The 16,281-nt window shown below is 40.8% G+C and overlaps 1 protein-coding gene across 3 annotated transcripts; it reads left to right on the top strand.

Moving 5' to 3' along the window:
- The first annotated feature begins 772 nt into the window (after positions 1–772).
- snx25 (sorting nexin 25) lies at positions 773–16,148 on the top strand. 3 transcript variants are annotated; one of them, XM_055034612.1, is made up of 22 exons: positions 773–1,038; positions 1,189–1,978; positions 3,124–3,208; positions 5,953–6,169; positions 7,660–7,832; positions 8,185–8,371; positions 8,803–8,873; positions 9,632–9,822; positions 9,941–10,072; positions 10,421–10,570; positions 11,132–11,257; positions 11,379–11,543; positions 12,255–12,386; positions 12,471–12,611; positions 12,941–13,054; positions 13,450–13,527; positions 13,621–13,704; positions 13,793–13,910; positions 14,000–14,066; positions 14,153–14,334; positions 15,109–15,209; positions 15,309–16,148. In XM_055034612.1, the coding sequence occupies exons 2-22, from the start codon at positions 1,601–1,603 to the stop codon at positions 15,372–15,374; spliced, it is 2,958 nt and encodes a 985-aa protein (XP_054890587.1). In that variant the 5' UTR covers positions 773–1,038; positions 1,189–1,600; the 3' UTR covers positions 15,375–16,148. The 3 variants fall into 3 exon arrangements, with proteins under 3 accessions (XP_054890587.1, XP_054890586.1, XP_054890588.1); XM_055034611.1 differs by having other exon boundaries at positions 1,257–1,978; XM_055034613.1 differs by having other exon boundaries at positions 1,381–1,978.
- The last annotated feature ends 133 nt before the right edge of the window (positions 16,149–16,281 follow it).

Below are 16,281 nucleotides of genomic sequence, written 5' to 3' on the forward strand. Positions count from 1 at the left end.
GTAGTTTGTTGTTGTTTCCAGGAAGCAGATCTTATCTTGGGTTGGTCTATAGACATGGATGTTTATGATTACTCCTAGAGTATAAATAACCGGGATAGAATATACAAAATACAATCAAACAACATTCACTCATGTCCGATTATACTATTGTAAGATAAGAAAATTCACCTCCTATCTCTAATTACCATACTAATATAGCCCTTTTGTACTCTAAATTGCTGCATAGCCTGGATTTAAAGTAAAAGGCTTTCATTTTGAACATCTAAAATCCATAAACAAAAGGACTGTATGTGTCCATGCCCAGTATGGCAGATAATTCTCCATAGATAGATTTAATAGGATATTCAGAATGTTTATTCTCGAAAACAAGAATGTACTTATGAACATCTGAAAATGCAGATCTATTTCTGCTCAGTGACCTTTATTTTATTTTTTTTTACACATGCATGTCTGTCTTCCAACCTATCCTTAAAAACGAAGTTTCTGCTCAATAAAACACTTTAAATATTCTAAGAAAGTAATATCCGTGTTAATAACTAATTTAGATATGGCTGACATATGATTTATCATCGCTGCGTGTGAAAATATTAACTGCTGTTGACGCTGAATGGCGCCTTTGTTGTGAACGGCTGTCTGAGACAAAAATCTGTCGTCACACAAGCGGGGCACGAGCCTTTATCTTTTGGTACGCTTGATTAAATGTTACGGGAAACCGCTTTACTGGGCGGCGCTTCTACCAGTGAATAGGTGGCTGTGTTCAAGCTTGAACTCCCCGCCCTTTCAAACTACGCGGAGGTTTAAAACGGGCGAGACGTCAGCGCTTAACGCCAACGCTCATTGGCTGACACCGTTTCACGTTGTGAGAGATTGTCAGTCAGCTGGAGGTTTAAGGTGAATAACGGTTACTTGTTTTCGTCTAGCGGCCCTTGACGAAATAGTGGTAATGTTTATAAGCTTGCTCGGCCCGCTGAAACGACTTGGTATTGCTGTTCGGAAAACAGAATTGTGAGGTTCTTGTCAGAAACTCTTCAGCGCGAGGTGAGTAAGCTAACCTTAGCTGATGTTGAACTGGTTACGAAGCGAGCAAGCTAGTTTGCTACCTTCCGTCAGTATGCTTGCTAGTCAATTACAAGCCTTTTTTTTGTATATTTAAGCGCAACAATATTGCCCTCTATTGCTATTTTTCAGGTAAATATCTTCCTTGTTCAGTTTGGCGAGCAGTCGCTCAGCTTCTTTTCCGCCTCTTTGTCTCCAAGGTGACGACTTTTCTCACTTCATTCATCGTCTCATCACTCTGAGTCTTTCTGTCTGTTCTCCGAGAGGCTGCTGCCAAAACCTTAGACGAGCGCGGTGCGTTTCCCGTCTGGATTGTTGTTGCAGGCGGAGTCAGTGCCTGTTGCCACCGGGTGGCCCGATGCGAGGAGCGGGGAAGACGTAGCGGTGCGGCTCGAGGAGGAGATGTCAGAGCGGGGATGCCTCTTCTTGGAGACAGTGCTGTAGTCGATGGAATACCGGAGTGCACGGCGTCCACCTGCTGCTGGCACTTGCGGAGTTGCAGCCTAACAAGCAGTGACAGATATATGGATGGTGAGGTCGCAGCATGCCCACCCCCTCAACTACCACTATGCCGCTGGCTGGAGGGAGCAGCAGCCGCCGCAGCAGCAGCAGCAGCAGCAGCACCGGAGGAGAAGAGGATCCCATGGCTGCCAGTGCCGACTCCACCAACGGTTCCTCTTTCCGGGTCGTCCCGGCTTTCTGCCTGGGCGTGGTGGCGGCTGTTGCGTTTCAGCTGGCCTGGGGAGGCCTGACTCTCACCTCTGTCCTGCTGAAGCTCTTCATCTACGTCTCATTCGCCTTACTGTGCTTCCTGGCCGGGAGCTTCGTGCTGCTCGTCAGGAAGAGCCCTCTGAAAGTCAGCTGCTTTGACCGAAACAGGAGGCAGTCAGCTGCTCGTCTGGAGTTCTTCAATAGGCTGATGGTAGGAAGATTACTCCTTCTAATAATATGGATGTATCTATAGAAATGTATTCATAGAGAACATATTTTAGTACATCAGACAATGGAGAAAAAAGAAAACACTTAGCAAGTACATGGTACCCTCCTGCCCAGATAAAAAACAAAACAAATTAAACATTTTTAGTTCGTAGCTTAAGAATTAAAAATATATTGATAATTTTAACTGATGACATGGATCAAAATTGTAAAGATTTTCTTCTGAAAATGCTGAAATTTAAAACAATTATCTGTCTAAGTTCAACAATAAACTAAACGTACAATCATTTTCATTAAACAAGTGAGTAATTGAAAAAAAAATTGTGGAAAAGAGATGTTTGCACATCTTTAAAATAAAGACATACATTATTCAAACTATTTTGAGCTCAACAACAATTTTCAGAAAGTATATGTTGGATTCAGTCCATTTTCAGCTGTAAGAGCCAGGTTAAGTTGCTATCCTGCTGCACATTTCTAAAAGTTGAATTAATGAATTAAAATCAGATTTGGTCCGTTTTAGAGTCAAGTATCAGTAGATAAATGTGGACCTGTTTACTACAATATTAAAGAGAAAGCAACCCTCTTATCAAACGATGACTACATTATATTCTTCCTGAATTATTTCCTTTCTGATTTGTAATTATTTAAATCTGATAGTCTCCATCGACACCAACCCCTGTTGTTATCATACCTGCATGCTCTTAGTTTTATTCTATTCTCATTCTGTATTTCTCATGTTTTCTCTTTGTTCTTGCAATTTTTTTTTTTAAATCTTGAACTAATAGGTTGAATCTTGAACTCTGGCTTTCATGCCATCCTGCTTAATTTACGCTAAACACCCAGTAAATGATTGTCCATTCCTTCAGAAAAACAATGCTGTGTTTGCAGCTGGCTGCTGGCCTGTCTTTCAGCTGCGTCGTTTGCTGCTGTGTGCCGATGACTTATTGACGATGGAGGGAGATTGGTGCAGACATCTGTCTTGTTGACATGTTGTGTCAGCTCTGACAGATTGTTTATCAGGGATACAGTTCTCCTCTCTTAGATATATTAAAATGCTAACTGCTAATCTCTTCTGCTTTCCCAAATGTGAGGTTGAAAGTGAAGTGACCTGGTGCTCTGGTTGTCCCTCAGGGTCGGTTTTCAGTGCCTGCGCAGGAGTCCGGCCTGAGCAGAAGAGTGGTGGTGTCTCACAACGTGGACAAAGCCCTGAAAGAAGGTAATTCATCAGAGATGCTTTGACGTATAACAAACTTGAACGAGCCGTACAAGTTTTGCTGTTTTGGGTGAAAACGCCCTGCCTGGGGTTGAGCAGTGATTCTTCCAGCTTTTGTGAAGCTTTGCTTTGCCAATACTGACTTCAGATGTTTTGGATTTCTCTTTATGAGCTGTAAATGGAGAAGATCAAACTGTGTATTTTTAATAGTCCAGACACAGTGTGTCCGCACATTCTTAACAAGTCTTAAATTCATGTTTCTAAGGGTTGATTTCTAACGTGAAGGCCTTAAAATGTCTTGAATCCATTAAAAAAGTAAATATGTTTTTTCCCAAGTCTTACATTTTGTCTTTATGGAGCTATTTAATGTCTATTTTATGTTTTTTATTTTTCTACTTTTTTTACTTTTCATTTCCCGACACGTTTCTCTGAGAGAGTCTTCATCATAGATTTGAATCTTTTGTGCCACGTAGAAGAAATGAGGAGGAAATACGAAAGGATTAGTTGGTCAGCGATTTCAAACATTTCAATTTGCTCTTTAGACCACAGTGGAGCAAATGCTTTTCTAACATGTCAATTAAAGTTTCCTGCCTAGATTTTTACTTCTGGGGAGCTTTCTTTGTTTTGTACAGTCAAAGACTCGAGCCTTTGCTCATTTGTTTCTTTGCTCTAGAGAATTGTCAGATCACGGAGCTTCAGGGTGAAAATGTACTGACTGTAAGAAAGCTGTGTCATTTCCATGGAGGCTTGTGTGTTGTTTCCAGCATCTTTCGTCACAAAAACATTCTGTTAGTAAAAGTCTCTTTCGCTTTAAAAACAAACAATAAGAATGCTGAGTGATGGCGCTGTTCTGCTGCCTCTCATCACTGCTTCTCAGTGACCCACTGTTGCACCAGTAAAAGGCCTGGTGAGGGAGATGCACAAGCACTTGCACAAACACACATCTACACAATGAGAGGAGCTGTTTGTGTGTGTATGTGTGTGCGCGAGCGTCTGCCAAGCAGCAGATGGCTCCAGGATTTGTACTGAGTTAACAAACGCCTACACAGTAGAAGAAGGGGATTTGTACATGCTCCACTGTGACTGGCAGGTGGAGTAGGTTGATGGCTTTGGATTCGGAGTCGGCTTCTGCTCTCCGTGATCTGATGACTCGGTCTGAGTTTCTGTCCAGTCCAACGCCTTCTGGTTGGATTAGAAAATCATGGACACAAATAATGTTCAAAGGAGTAAAAATGTTGCCATTTTGGAAACACTGTACGATGAAGTGTGTACACAAGTGTATGTTGGAATTCAATTTGTAGCACTGATTTTATGTATCAAAAGACTGGCTACGATTGCGTCAATGTAATCTTGCAACAATCAATATTTTAAAAAAATTGATTAATTCAATATTCTGTTTTGGAAACTTGAACTTTTGTAAAATGTGGATGATTTTTTTTTTCTCATTCGCTTCTTGTGTTTCCAGAGTGATGCTAACTCACCCAAGAACTACAGTATTATATAATCAGCAGCTTCTATTTAGGTCAACTTTGAATTCAAGTTAACTCAATGAAGGAAAATTTAAATAAAACCCTCTGTTTAAAAAAAAAAAAAAAAAAAGTCTAAACAACCTCAACTAAGTTTGGAAATTTAATTTAGTATGGATTGGAAAACACATTTTATTTTTAAGCCAAATTGCCTGCCTGTAATTGAGCTGTATTTTAATAATGTGCAGTTGTTCAAAAACATATTGTCAAAGTCTTATCTGAGCAGTAACAGCAACAGTAAAATAATCAATATACTAAGATTGTAAGCTTGGAGAGTCTGTTTCAGTCTTAAAGTGCCTGGTGTATCTAATTAGCATCAAACCTACATTTTATATAATTGTAGGAACAATGTTGAAATTTATAATCTCTAAGCTACTTAAAATATAATTGACAACAAAAACACCATTATATCCACCATTGGATATACATTCAGGCTTTCAGGGGTTAAAGTTATTATTTTTATTAATCTAATTATATTTACACTAGAAGCAGAGTTGACATAACACTGTCGACAGCACAACCCCCAACTTCCTCTAAACTGTGAAGAACACCTTGTCGTTTGTGTTTTTGTTTTTGTTCTTTTATTATTTCACCGCTACATTCGTCCTGTCCTGGGACTCAGTGTTTGTATTTGGTGTCTCTGCATATCTTTGCTGCTCAGCCGAAGTCCACTTTGGCTGTATTGATCAGACGAGAGACTCTCCATGTTTTCCAAAACAACTTCACCATTAGCAAAGACTGAAAAAGAGCAAGGGGGTATAATGAACTCATAAGAGCGCTCACAATCACCAAAGTTTGCTTTTGATATTCCTCATTAATTCTAATTGGCGCTTCTAATAGACGCCAACAATGAGGCGTCCTGTGTATTTTCAGATTAGCATCACACGAGCGTGTGTTCCGAATGAGGCGAACGCGGTTGTGTCCTGCTCCTCTGGTTTCCTCCTACAGTTAGTCACGTCACTTTCTGCTTCTAAATGGAGTTTAATTTGCCAGCCCTGGTGCCTGGTTTCGTTTTCTTTCTTTTTTTTGGTAATTAACCACAAATTAAACAGCTGCAGAGTTAGTCCAACAGGTTTCATTTCCTCAAAGGCCAGGTGCATCAGAGGCAGTGAGGTATGCAGAAAATTATCACAGAGATGACTGATAACATTCATCTTCTCATCTCTCCCAAACAAAACCAACCTACACTGCAATCCTCTCTCTATCTCTGTCTCCTCCCAGTGTTCGACTTGGCCTACAGAGACTACATCCTGTCCTGGTACGTCTCCCTGAGTCACGATGAGGGCCAGCTGTACTCCATGCTGCTGGAGGACTGGTGGCAGATGATTGGCCTGTTGCGATCCAGACTCGCAGACATAGACGTCGTCAACGTGGTGTGCTATGACAGCGTCCGCATCCTTCACTCCCACTTCACCGACCTCAAGGCTGCGTCTGGAAGGTATGCACTCAGCCATGTTTCCGTCCAGGCGAGTTCGAGCGAGCTTTGAAAATGTCGCAAAAATGAGAATGCAAATTATTTGTGCTTCTGTTTGGAGCGACTTGACCAGGCCAAGCAAAGCGCATGGGAACAAACAAGATGTAGAATTTTGATAAAAAAAATTTTTTCCAAAGTTTTGCTGACAGACCCACCAGTGGACGTGGAAAGTTGGTTACGTCAGAATTTATTCAGTATTTATGTTATTCGTATTTTAACTTTTTTCTTTTTCTTTCTTTTTTTTTTTTAGAATGCAATACTTCAAAATGTGAATTCAAAAAACCTTGATGGAAACACGTCTGGTTTGTTATTTGCATGCAGTTGTAGCGTGTAGTGGGCTTAAAGTTTTCTCACCATATTAAAGTTTTCTCACCATTGCGATAACAATAAAAGTTACAATAAGAACCGTTTATTGCTACTTTATTAGGAAACTATCTGGCTGTGACTGCCACTAAACTGCACACCTATTATTAATTGTGTTGATACTTTAATTGAAAAAACAGTCAAGAAATTAGTAAAAAAAACAAAAAACTGTTTTGTCAGCTTTTTAACATCTTGAATTGGAATTTATCATGGCAAAGATAAATCAAAATCCTTATAAGACATTTATCGTATCATTTACTTGTGATACGATAAGTAAATTGCCCCAGATTTTCTTAATTTCTGGGAGTTATTTATATGTGAAACCAATTTTATCTACCTTTGGAAAGCTTGCTGTATTTTGCAACTTTTCAGATAGGTGATCAGCCAGAAAACTAATCGGTCCACCTTTACAAATTGAAACTAATTGATTTTATTCATTCTGCGTTATGACTCGTTGGTGTTCACAGGAGTTGGGTTCCACTTTGAGTTCCTGTCAAAGGCCTCCACACCCACCAGTGTCCCCCCCTGCAATTTCACGACAGAGTGAAATCCCATCAATCTGATGGAGCGTGAATGACATTAAAAGCTCACTTCCCCCTCAGTGATACGCACAAAAGATGACCGAGGGGACAGGCGGAGCGGCACTTCACGCTTCATCTGCTTTTATTACTCTGGCACGTCGGGCGAAGCTCATGATTTGACTTCGCCCGTGACGTCTGTCGACGACAGGTTGGCGACAGAACGGCGGTGTTTCTTGTTCTGTCAAGTTTAGGAAAAATGGAATGACAACAGCTCAGCATTGGATGCGTCATAGCAACCTGACCCTGTTTGAGCTGATTTGATTTGAAGCTCGGATTGAAAAATGTGTCTGTGTTTCAGAAGTTTACATGCGCTCACAACGAGCGTCGAATCTCAACAGATGATGGAGCTCAAACTGCTAAATTTAGCTTTAGAAACCATTATACGTAGTTTACATGATAAGATTCTTCCGTCCTGCAGTCCAAAAGCTCCAAATGAATTTGACGGTGCATGTAACACTATGTCTCATCCTAATCTGTTTCTGTATTTACTTTGTGTGTGTGTGCACAAAGATCAGAGGAAGCTGCTCGTCCATTTCCTCTCCATCCCTGCTTGGTGTGTCCCGACTCCGAGTTGGCCTTCCTCCGTTGTGTAGCGAGAATCCTGTTGCTGTGTCTGCTGCCTCAGAAGGACGCCAAGTCTCACACGCTCCGCTGCTGCCTCACAGAAGTTATCACAACCAAAGGTGCTGACGTCCTTCTACGTCTCTACAAGATTTGTTTTGGTTGTTTTTTTTTTTAATCTGATCTTTTTATTGGAATCGAACAAACTAGGAAATGAAACTGACTCACTTTCCATTAGAGCTGGAGGATATGGCTTCGAAATAAAATCTGTTTTTTGTCATACTAGATCCAATTTTTGATTTAAAAAAAAAATGACACAATTTTACCAGGAGAATGTTTTAAAATTAAGAAATTTTCCCTCTTTTACAACCTGTGATCAATCCCAACAGAGGTTTTTTTTGTTTTTTTTCTTTTTTCTTTCTTCTCTTCCCGGCGCTGAATTGTGATTGTGTTTTGTGTTGCTTGTTGCTGCAGTGTTGAAGCCTCTGGTGGAGGTGCTGAGCGACCCGGACTCCATCAACAGGATGCTGCTGTCTCAGCTGGAGCAGAGGGAGCAGCAGGCCGAGCAGCAGAAAAAGGCCTACACCTACGCTGCCTCTTACGAAGACTTCATCAAGCTGATATCAACTTCCACTGATGTCAATTTCCTCAAACAACTCAGGCATGGCAGACAGACAGACACACACACACACACACACACACACACACACACACACACACACACACACACACACACACACACACACACACACACACACACACGGCCTCATTAAACGCAGAATGTTCTGTACCTGCGCAGACGTTCTTTGAATGCACCGCTCTGCCTGTATAAACTCAATAACAGACGGCTTAATTACTAATATTTTTTGTGCTGCTGCTGCTCCTGTGGAGGGTTTCCATAGGAACAGTCTCTAAAGCAGTGTGGCGGCTCTACAAAGGGGAGTTAGACATGATACTGTTACATGTGGGTCATTAGTGGAGGAAATAATGGTGACACACAGACTTTCATGGCGTTTTGTCCGGTAAAGAACAATCGTAATTATGTTTTATTATGTCTTTTCACGTTTTCTGGTCTCTCCATCTCTGTCCCAGGTATCAGATAGTGGTAGAAATTATCCACGCCACCACCATCAGCAGCTTGCCTCAGCTCAAGAAGCAAAAAGGTAAAAGGAAATTGACAGAATGTGACGGCAGTAATTGGTGTGCCTCAGCACAGTCTGCTGCTGCGCCTCTGTTCTTTGAAGCCGAGAGAACAGTGTGTTGAACGGGGTGTGTTCAGCATGTTCCCAAAATTCAGCAAGCAGTTTGGCTTGTTAGACCGATGCATCATTGTTCCCATTAAACTGAGCTAGCTTGATGTCCTTTAGAGGACTTTATAGTGTTTAGTTTTCTCTTACTAAACACTGTACATGAGGGTTTTATTTTATTTTTTATGAATTCATTATAAGGTTTCCAATGAGGAATAGAGAATCCCTCTTAAAACTTTAATTTGCTTTTCTTACTCTACCTATGAAACACTGTTTTTATTCACATTATAGATGAATGCTGTCTGTAATGATTATGAAGCAAAAACAGAAGTGTCAGCTGGAAACGAATAAAAACAAAAAACTGTTTATATAGATATATTGTGACCAAACAGACAGCCTGGTGGGATCCCACATCTGTTCTTTTGAAGCTCTGATACTTCTGTAATAAACCAGTTATTCACACTGTAATCTGCTTACCAGCAGAACTACTCTATCAAATACCTTTTCAAATGTAATGTGAAGATATGGACAATAAATAATGCCATCTTCATGCTAACTAAAAATGTAAATAAATCCTAGATTTTGGATGTATTGGGATTATTTTAGTTCTGTGGTTTAATCTCATCACCGCTCTCGGTAACTTCGTCACCTTCCTCTTTGTTTCCCTCACTCAGAGCGCAAAGGCAAAGAGTCGGCAGCCATGAAGGCGGACCTGCTGAGGGCGAGGGACATGAAACGCTACATCAACCAGCTGACCGTCGCCAAGAAACAGTGCGAGAAACGCATCCGCCTGCTCGGTGGACCCAACTACGAGAACAGCGAGGAAGGAGGAGCTGATGACGGCGACGAACCCCAGAGCCAGAAGGTCAGAGGCACAGAAACGCCGGAGGGAGCATTTTATTTCTGAAAACCAAAGCCGTTCTGTTCAAGTCGTTTGACGTTAAAGCGCTTTTGGTCTCATTGTAATCTCTACCTCCTTTCAGATCCTCCACTTTGATGATATTCTTTGTAACCCGGGCTACAGAGAACACTTTCGAGCATACATGGAGAGGATTGATAAGAGAACTCTGATAAGCTTCTGGGAACTGGTGGAAATGCTGAAAACTGCCAATAAGGTATGCAGGACGCACATATGTCAGAGTTCAACCCAGCCATTCCAAACTAAAAGTAAAAAAGAGTGCAGGGAAATTTACACCTCATGAACTAACTTCAATAAGAAATATGATCCTATAAAGAAATCCAGAAAGCGTTTGTACACTTAAATAGGTTAAAGATTTTAGAGTTTGCAGATAAAAAACATGCAGTAATACCAGCTGCTTTTTCTGTTAGCGTTTATGTAAATATTTGTTTTTAGGTGTATCTCTGAATTTTCTGTTTACATGGCGGGGGGCGGGTGATGTTGATGTGCAGCGTGTAAAGGCGATGCCAAGCCTTTGTGACCTGGTTTCCGTTTGTTTTGGCAGAATGAAGTGCCCCAAATCGTGGGAGAAATCTACCAGAAGTTCTTTGTGGAGAGCAAAGAGATTCCAGTGGAGAAATTTCTACTGAAGGAGATCCAGCAGAGTCTGGTGGGGAACAGAGGGACCGAGGTGTTTGTCAGACTGCAGGAGCAGGTAAAATAAGACACAGATGATTAGTAGTGAAGAATTAATTATTGAAATAACCGTCAACTAAATTTGTAAGAGGTCAATCATTAGGTTGAGATTAAAGACTCAAAAAAGGCCATTTGATGAACAAACGATACACTCACAGGTGAACCAAAACTGTACAAAAAAATGTTACTTTTAAGATGAAAAAAGAAATTGTAAAAATGTCTGACCCAGAACTCCTCATGTGACTCGGTTTTACCTTCACCTGATTCAGATTCTGCAAAAAAGCACTTTTTTCTGTTCTATTGATTGACTAATTGAAAAAAATGGCCAACCATATCAGGTTTACTTATTGATGTTGGCCTGAGCGTTTCACATGTTGATGTTGGAAGTATTTTGTGTTTTTTGCTATAAATGATAAGCCATGTGCTAAAGGGACGCTACATCAGCGCATTTTAGCTTAACAGTCCTACGGTCTCTTATGAGGTAGAAGAACTTCTTTTTTTCCTCCAAAATGTCAGCTCTGTTTGGAGCTGTTTGAGCAGTTCTTGCAGCAAGAATGAAACGTATTGAAATGTTCTCCAGGTGGCTGAGACCATGAGGGAGCGCTACTACCCGTCCTTCCTGGTGTCCGACCTCTATGAGCGGCTGATCAGACGAGACGAGTCCCACAGCCAATCACAGTGCAGCCCAGAGGAGAAAGGCAACGGGGTCAGATACACACACACACACACACACAAAAAGATGATGTGTCTGCGTCACATGGATTTTACGAGATTGGCTTCTTTATGTGTGAGCTGACCTCGTGTTGTTTGTGTCCTTTTGTGTGCAGTGCCAGGGTCTGGATCCAGGGGAGGAAGAGTGCGATGAGGGAACTAAAGGAATCAACGAGCAAGCTAGCTACGCTGCTACTAAACTACGGCAGCTGTATGACAAACTGGAGTATAAGCGGCAGGCGCTGGGCTCCATCCAGAACGCCCCGAAACCAGACAAAAAGGTAGCAGACAAGAAGCCCACTGTCTTAGCTCTTCAGGTTTCCATCTACCTACAGCTGCATGATTAATAGAGTTAATCCATGAATCAAATCTTTGGTTTTTGAAGATTTAATTTTTTGAAAATCTGGATTTTTCTTTTTCTTTTTTCTACCCATGCATTTCTTGTGTTTCCATAGTTCAGAGGGAACAAACAAGACCGCCATCTTGTTTCAAAGCATCTATTTATAAGGAGTTTGAATTCAGATCATATTCACGTCAAAATGTGTTTGTTTTGTTTTGTTTTTTTTAATTATGTGAATAAGGTCAAATGAAAAGTCAAAATAATGATAATAAAGTTGTAATTTATTTCTTTTGTCGGTAAATTGACTTTTCCTCTTTAAAAGGTGTTCTGGTAAAATTGTTTTTTGTTTTGTTTTGTTTTTTCTTTTCTCTGCTAATATTGGAAATATATTCTCCAAATTAAACAGCAGTTCTCATAGCCTGACCCGTCCTACAGCTCGCAGAAGGGATGACGGAAATAAAAGCCACTTTTAGAAAATACTTTGTCATTTGTAATTTCTTCTTTAAAAAAAAAAAGTGGCAAAAAAATACATTGATTAAAACCTGATCTGATGTGAAAAAGAAATCTGAGATTTTAATTTCAATCAAGTATTCTGACATCAGATTTTTATTTTTTCCCTATTCTTGAAGGTTGTCTCTGTGTGTTTCTGCAGATCGTGAGCAAACTAAAAGAAGAGATCGGCGCCATGGAGAAGGAGCACAGCGAGCTGCAGCAGCACATCACCAGGACCGACTGGTGGTGTGAGAACCTGGGTCACTGGAGGGCCAGCATCACTGTTGCCGAGGTAACCACGCCCACTTTCCTCACCGCTCATACAGAACCCTCGGGACCCTGATTATTATTTTATTTTATTTTTTTATGGTTTCAGGCGGCAGAAGAAGGCGGCGAGACCGTAGCTTGTTACAGCGTGTGTGTTAGCCTGACGGAAGGAGAGGAGACGGCCAACAGCTGCTGGAGCGTCCAGAGGAAACTCACCGAGTTCCAGATGTTACACCGCAAACTCACCGAGGTACAGCTGCTACAATCTTCATTTATCCCTGTTAATAATTTCTGTTGCATTGTAATTGATTTGGAAATCAGAACTGTTTTGCGAAAATCAGATAAATTATATTCTTTCACGACCGCATTATTCTGTGTTTCGTTTGTGATGAGGTCTCGTCTGACTCTCACTGAACACTTCTGGTAAAAAAATTCTTATGAGAAGTTATGCAGACATGAAAATGCATTAAGCCACTATTAATATTCTTAACAGTCTATACTAATTACAGTCATATTTTAAAGGCTCATGTTATACGCCTGTTATAAATACAATAATAATTTTCCATTTGGCCTCCTCAGTGTTTTCCATGTCTGAAGAAACTCCAGTTGCCGTCGCTCAGTAAACTTCCCTTCAAATCCATCGACCAGAAGTTTCTGGAGAAGAGTAAGACTCAGCTCAATGCCTTCCTCCAGGTAAAGTTCACTGTGTGTGTGTGTTTAAAGTGTGCTTAAGACTCCCACTATATAAACATTAGGAGAGTTTCTGAAGGTTATGTTGGTAAGCAATTAATATTTAGTCTCACTGTGCTGCTCTGTAACAAATAAATCTGATGTTAGCCAGCTGATTAGTTGGACTATCAGCTCATGTAGCCTGTTTTAAAACAGATTTACTGTAGTAAGACTGATGGATGGCGATTGTTTATTTTCCACACCTTGTAAATCTGGCTTTTTATACGACAAGATACATTACTGAACAACCAAATGTCTCTTTCATGTAACCGTGGGAAATCAGATCTTGAATCTTTAACTTTATGTTGACTCTAAACCACTGAAGCACTGTTGACGATAACTGGCATTTTCTGTTGCAGCGGTTGTTGACAGATGAACGACTGTGCCAGTCGGAGGCACTCTACGCCTTCCTCAGCCCGTCTCCTGAGTACCTCAAAGTAACATCGTCTCTTCATCCAAATTGAAGTCAAAACACACATTTTTGTTTTTTTTTTTCAAACCGTGGCTTCCTGTGCCGTTCTGCATTTCAGGTGATGTCTATTCAGAAGAAGTCCTCCTTCTCTTTGGCCTCCTTTCTGGAGAGGTTACCTGGAGATTTCTTTTCCCACACTGAGGTATGTGCTGTCTTCCCAGCAGGTCGGATGATAATTTGAGATGCTTAGCTTCACCCTTCCTGTCGCGGCTGTGATTGGTTGTCTGCAGGAGGACGGCGACGATGACAGCGACCTGTCGGACTATGGCGACGAAGCGGACGGGCGCAGAAATGCCTTGGCTGAGCCCTGCTTCATGCTGATCGGGGAAATCTTTGAACTCAGAGGAAGTGAGCAGCTAACGCTAACAGAATGATGACCTTAAATCACGTCAGAGTGGATTCATCTAACTGCTTTTCTGTCTCATTTTCCTGCTAAGTGTTTAAGTGGGTGAGGAAGACTCTAATTGCACTAGTCCAGGTTACATTTGGACGAACTATCAACAAGTAAATACTGGCTTTTTTTCGTGGGGTTCTTTCTGGGTTTTCGTCTGTCTGTGATCAGCACTAACATGACGCGTTCCTTCCCTCAGACAGATCCGGGACACAGTAAACTGGCTCTTCTGCGAGCAGATGCTGGTGTGCTACATCAGCGTGTTCAGGGACACCTTCTGGCCTAACGGGAAGCTGGCGCCTCACGCCAAGGCCCGGACCGACTCAGAACGCAGCGAAACCAAGGAGCGGGCTCAGCAGAAACTCCTGGACAACATTCCAGGTAGCAATGTCTGGAAACTTCCTGTGTACCACTTTGACTTCCTCTTCCACTTTGACATTTCAGCTGCTGATTTCACAGGCCTCTGCTGATGTCCAGTATGGAAAACCATCACAAATTTATTCACAACTGCAAGATAAAATGGAATTTCATTATTATTAAACTGATTTGCTGCACCTCACAATTAAACACTTATTTCTGTTAGTTTATCACAACAGCATTGTCTTTGGAACATGAGAATATCTGGCTAAGACTAAGGTACAGCTTGGTGATAAATCAATTTTATTAATTCATCAATCTTTAGACTTTTGAAGATTGAATTATTGGAACATCTGTATTTTTCTTTCTGCTTCTTTTTTTTATTTTTTTAACTTGTGCACTCCAGTGTTTCACCCCCAGAGTATTATAAGCCTTGCGGGCCACCAGGCTTATCTTGTGCTCCCGCCAGGCTAATCATTACTCTTTTTTTTTTTTTTTTTTTTTGTCTTTTTAAAATGTTTTGAATTTTTTTAAAGACTTTATATTTGGTGATCAGGTATTAATCTTCCAAACTTTTGATAGCTCATAATTATCAAGTGATATTTTCAAATTTCCTGTCAACTTTAAACATTTTTTAACTCAAAAACACGACGGGCTCCTGGATGCCCAACCACCAGGCTTGGCATGTTTTCTGGGCCTAATTCTAGGACTTTGAAAACTTTTGCTAGAATTTGTATTCAGTAATTTGTCATTTTCTTATTGCACATATGGACAGATATGTGTTTTTGTTTTGATCAGATGCACTAGCAAACCTTGTCGGCCAGCAGAACGCTCGCTTTGGAATCATCAAGATCTTCAACGCCCTGCAGGAAGCCAACGCCAACAAACATCTCATCTACGTAAGACGGACACGCGAAGCGTCAAAGTAGATTCTGGTATTTTTATTATCCAAAGCTAAAGAGCTATGTGTAATGACTCGGCCTGTGTTTCTGTGTCAGGTGTTGATGGAAATGCTGCTGAAGGAGCTCTGTCCTGAACTGAGAGCAGCAGCAGAGAATAGCTGAGCACAAACATAGAACATCCCTGGTTCACCAAGCGGAACGGGGGAAATTAGGGTGGCTCCACCGGCGGCATCTGTTCCTCACCCTTTCTGTTGCTGACACAGAATACCAAGCGAGAGACAGGAAGTGAGGCGTTATGAGGTGAATGTCTGAGCTTGGGTGGTGAAGGCTGTGAAATGACGGCAAACCGAGCTCACAGCGGCCTGAAACGAGGAGCTGGCACTTCATTTCGTTCAACAAGATCACTAGTTGTATCTGTAAAAAAGAGCCACGTTCACTAAAGAACAATCACTACGTTCACTAAACAACAATCACTTAATTTGTGAGATTATGTAACACGTCTTTTTTGTTCCTTTTTTTATGTTTATTTAGTTGTGTTCTGGAGACACAGACATTCCAAATCGATACTAAAAACAAAATGTTCTGCTGTAAATCTCATAAGTTGAAGTGAAAATCTTAATGTTTGCACATGATAGGAGGTGATTTGAAAATAAATAAATAAATAATCAAAAAGCGGACCGGATCGATGACGGAGTTTGGATCTTCCGTTCCCCAGGAAAAGTCTCAGCACTCTGACCTCTGAACATTCCTACACACAGCCTGAGCAACAACACTTGTGTTCTGTGATACTTGTTGAGACTTGGAATTGTGCAATATAATTTCATGTGAATGTCATTGTGATGATTTTATTTATGATTATTATTGATAGATTTTATTTTTACCCAAAAAAATAATTTAGAGAGCGTTTATATGAGCAATAAATGACAAACAAAATGTGATGACTTGCATTCCTTTTATTATATATTGAAAAGGGAGTACAATTTAGTTTTTTTTCTTTTCTTTAATGTATAATTAATAATTTGATAAATTCTTTAAAATATTACAAATTAAATTTTCAGTATTTGGGACT

Source organism: Poeciliopsis prolifica, unplaced genomic scaffold, assembly GCF_027474105.1.
Source record: "Poeciliopsis prolifica strain line A6 unplaced genomic scaffold, Auburn_PproV2 SCAFFOLD009, whole genome shotgun sequence".
Taxonomy (NCBI): domain Eukaryota; kingdom Metazoa; phylum Chordata; class Actinopteri; order Cyprinodontiformes; family Poeciliidae; genus Poeciliopsis; species Poeciliopsis prolifica.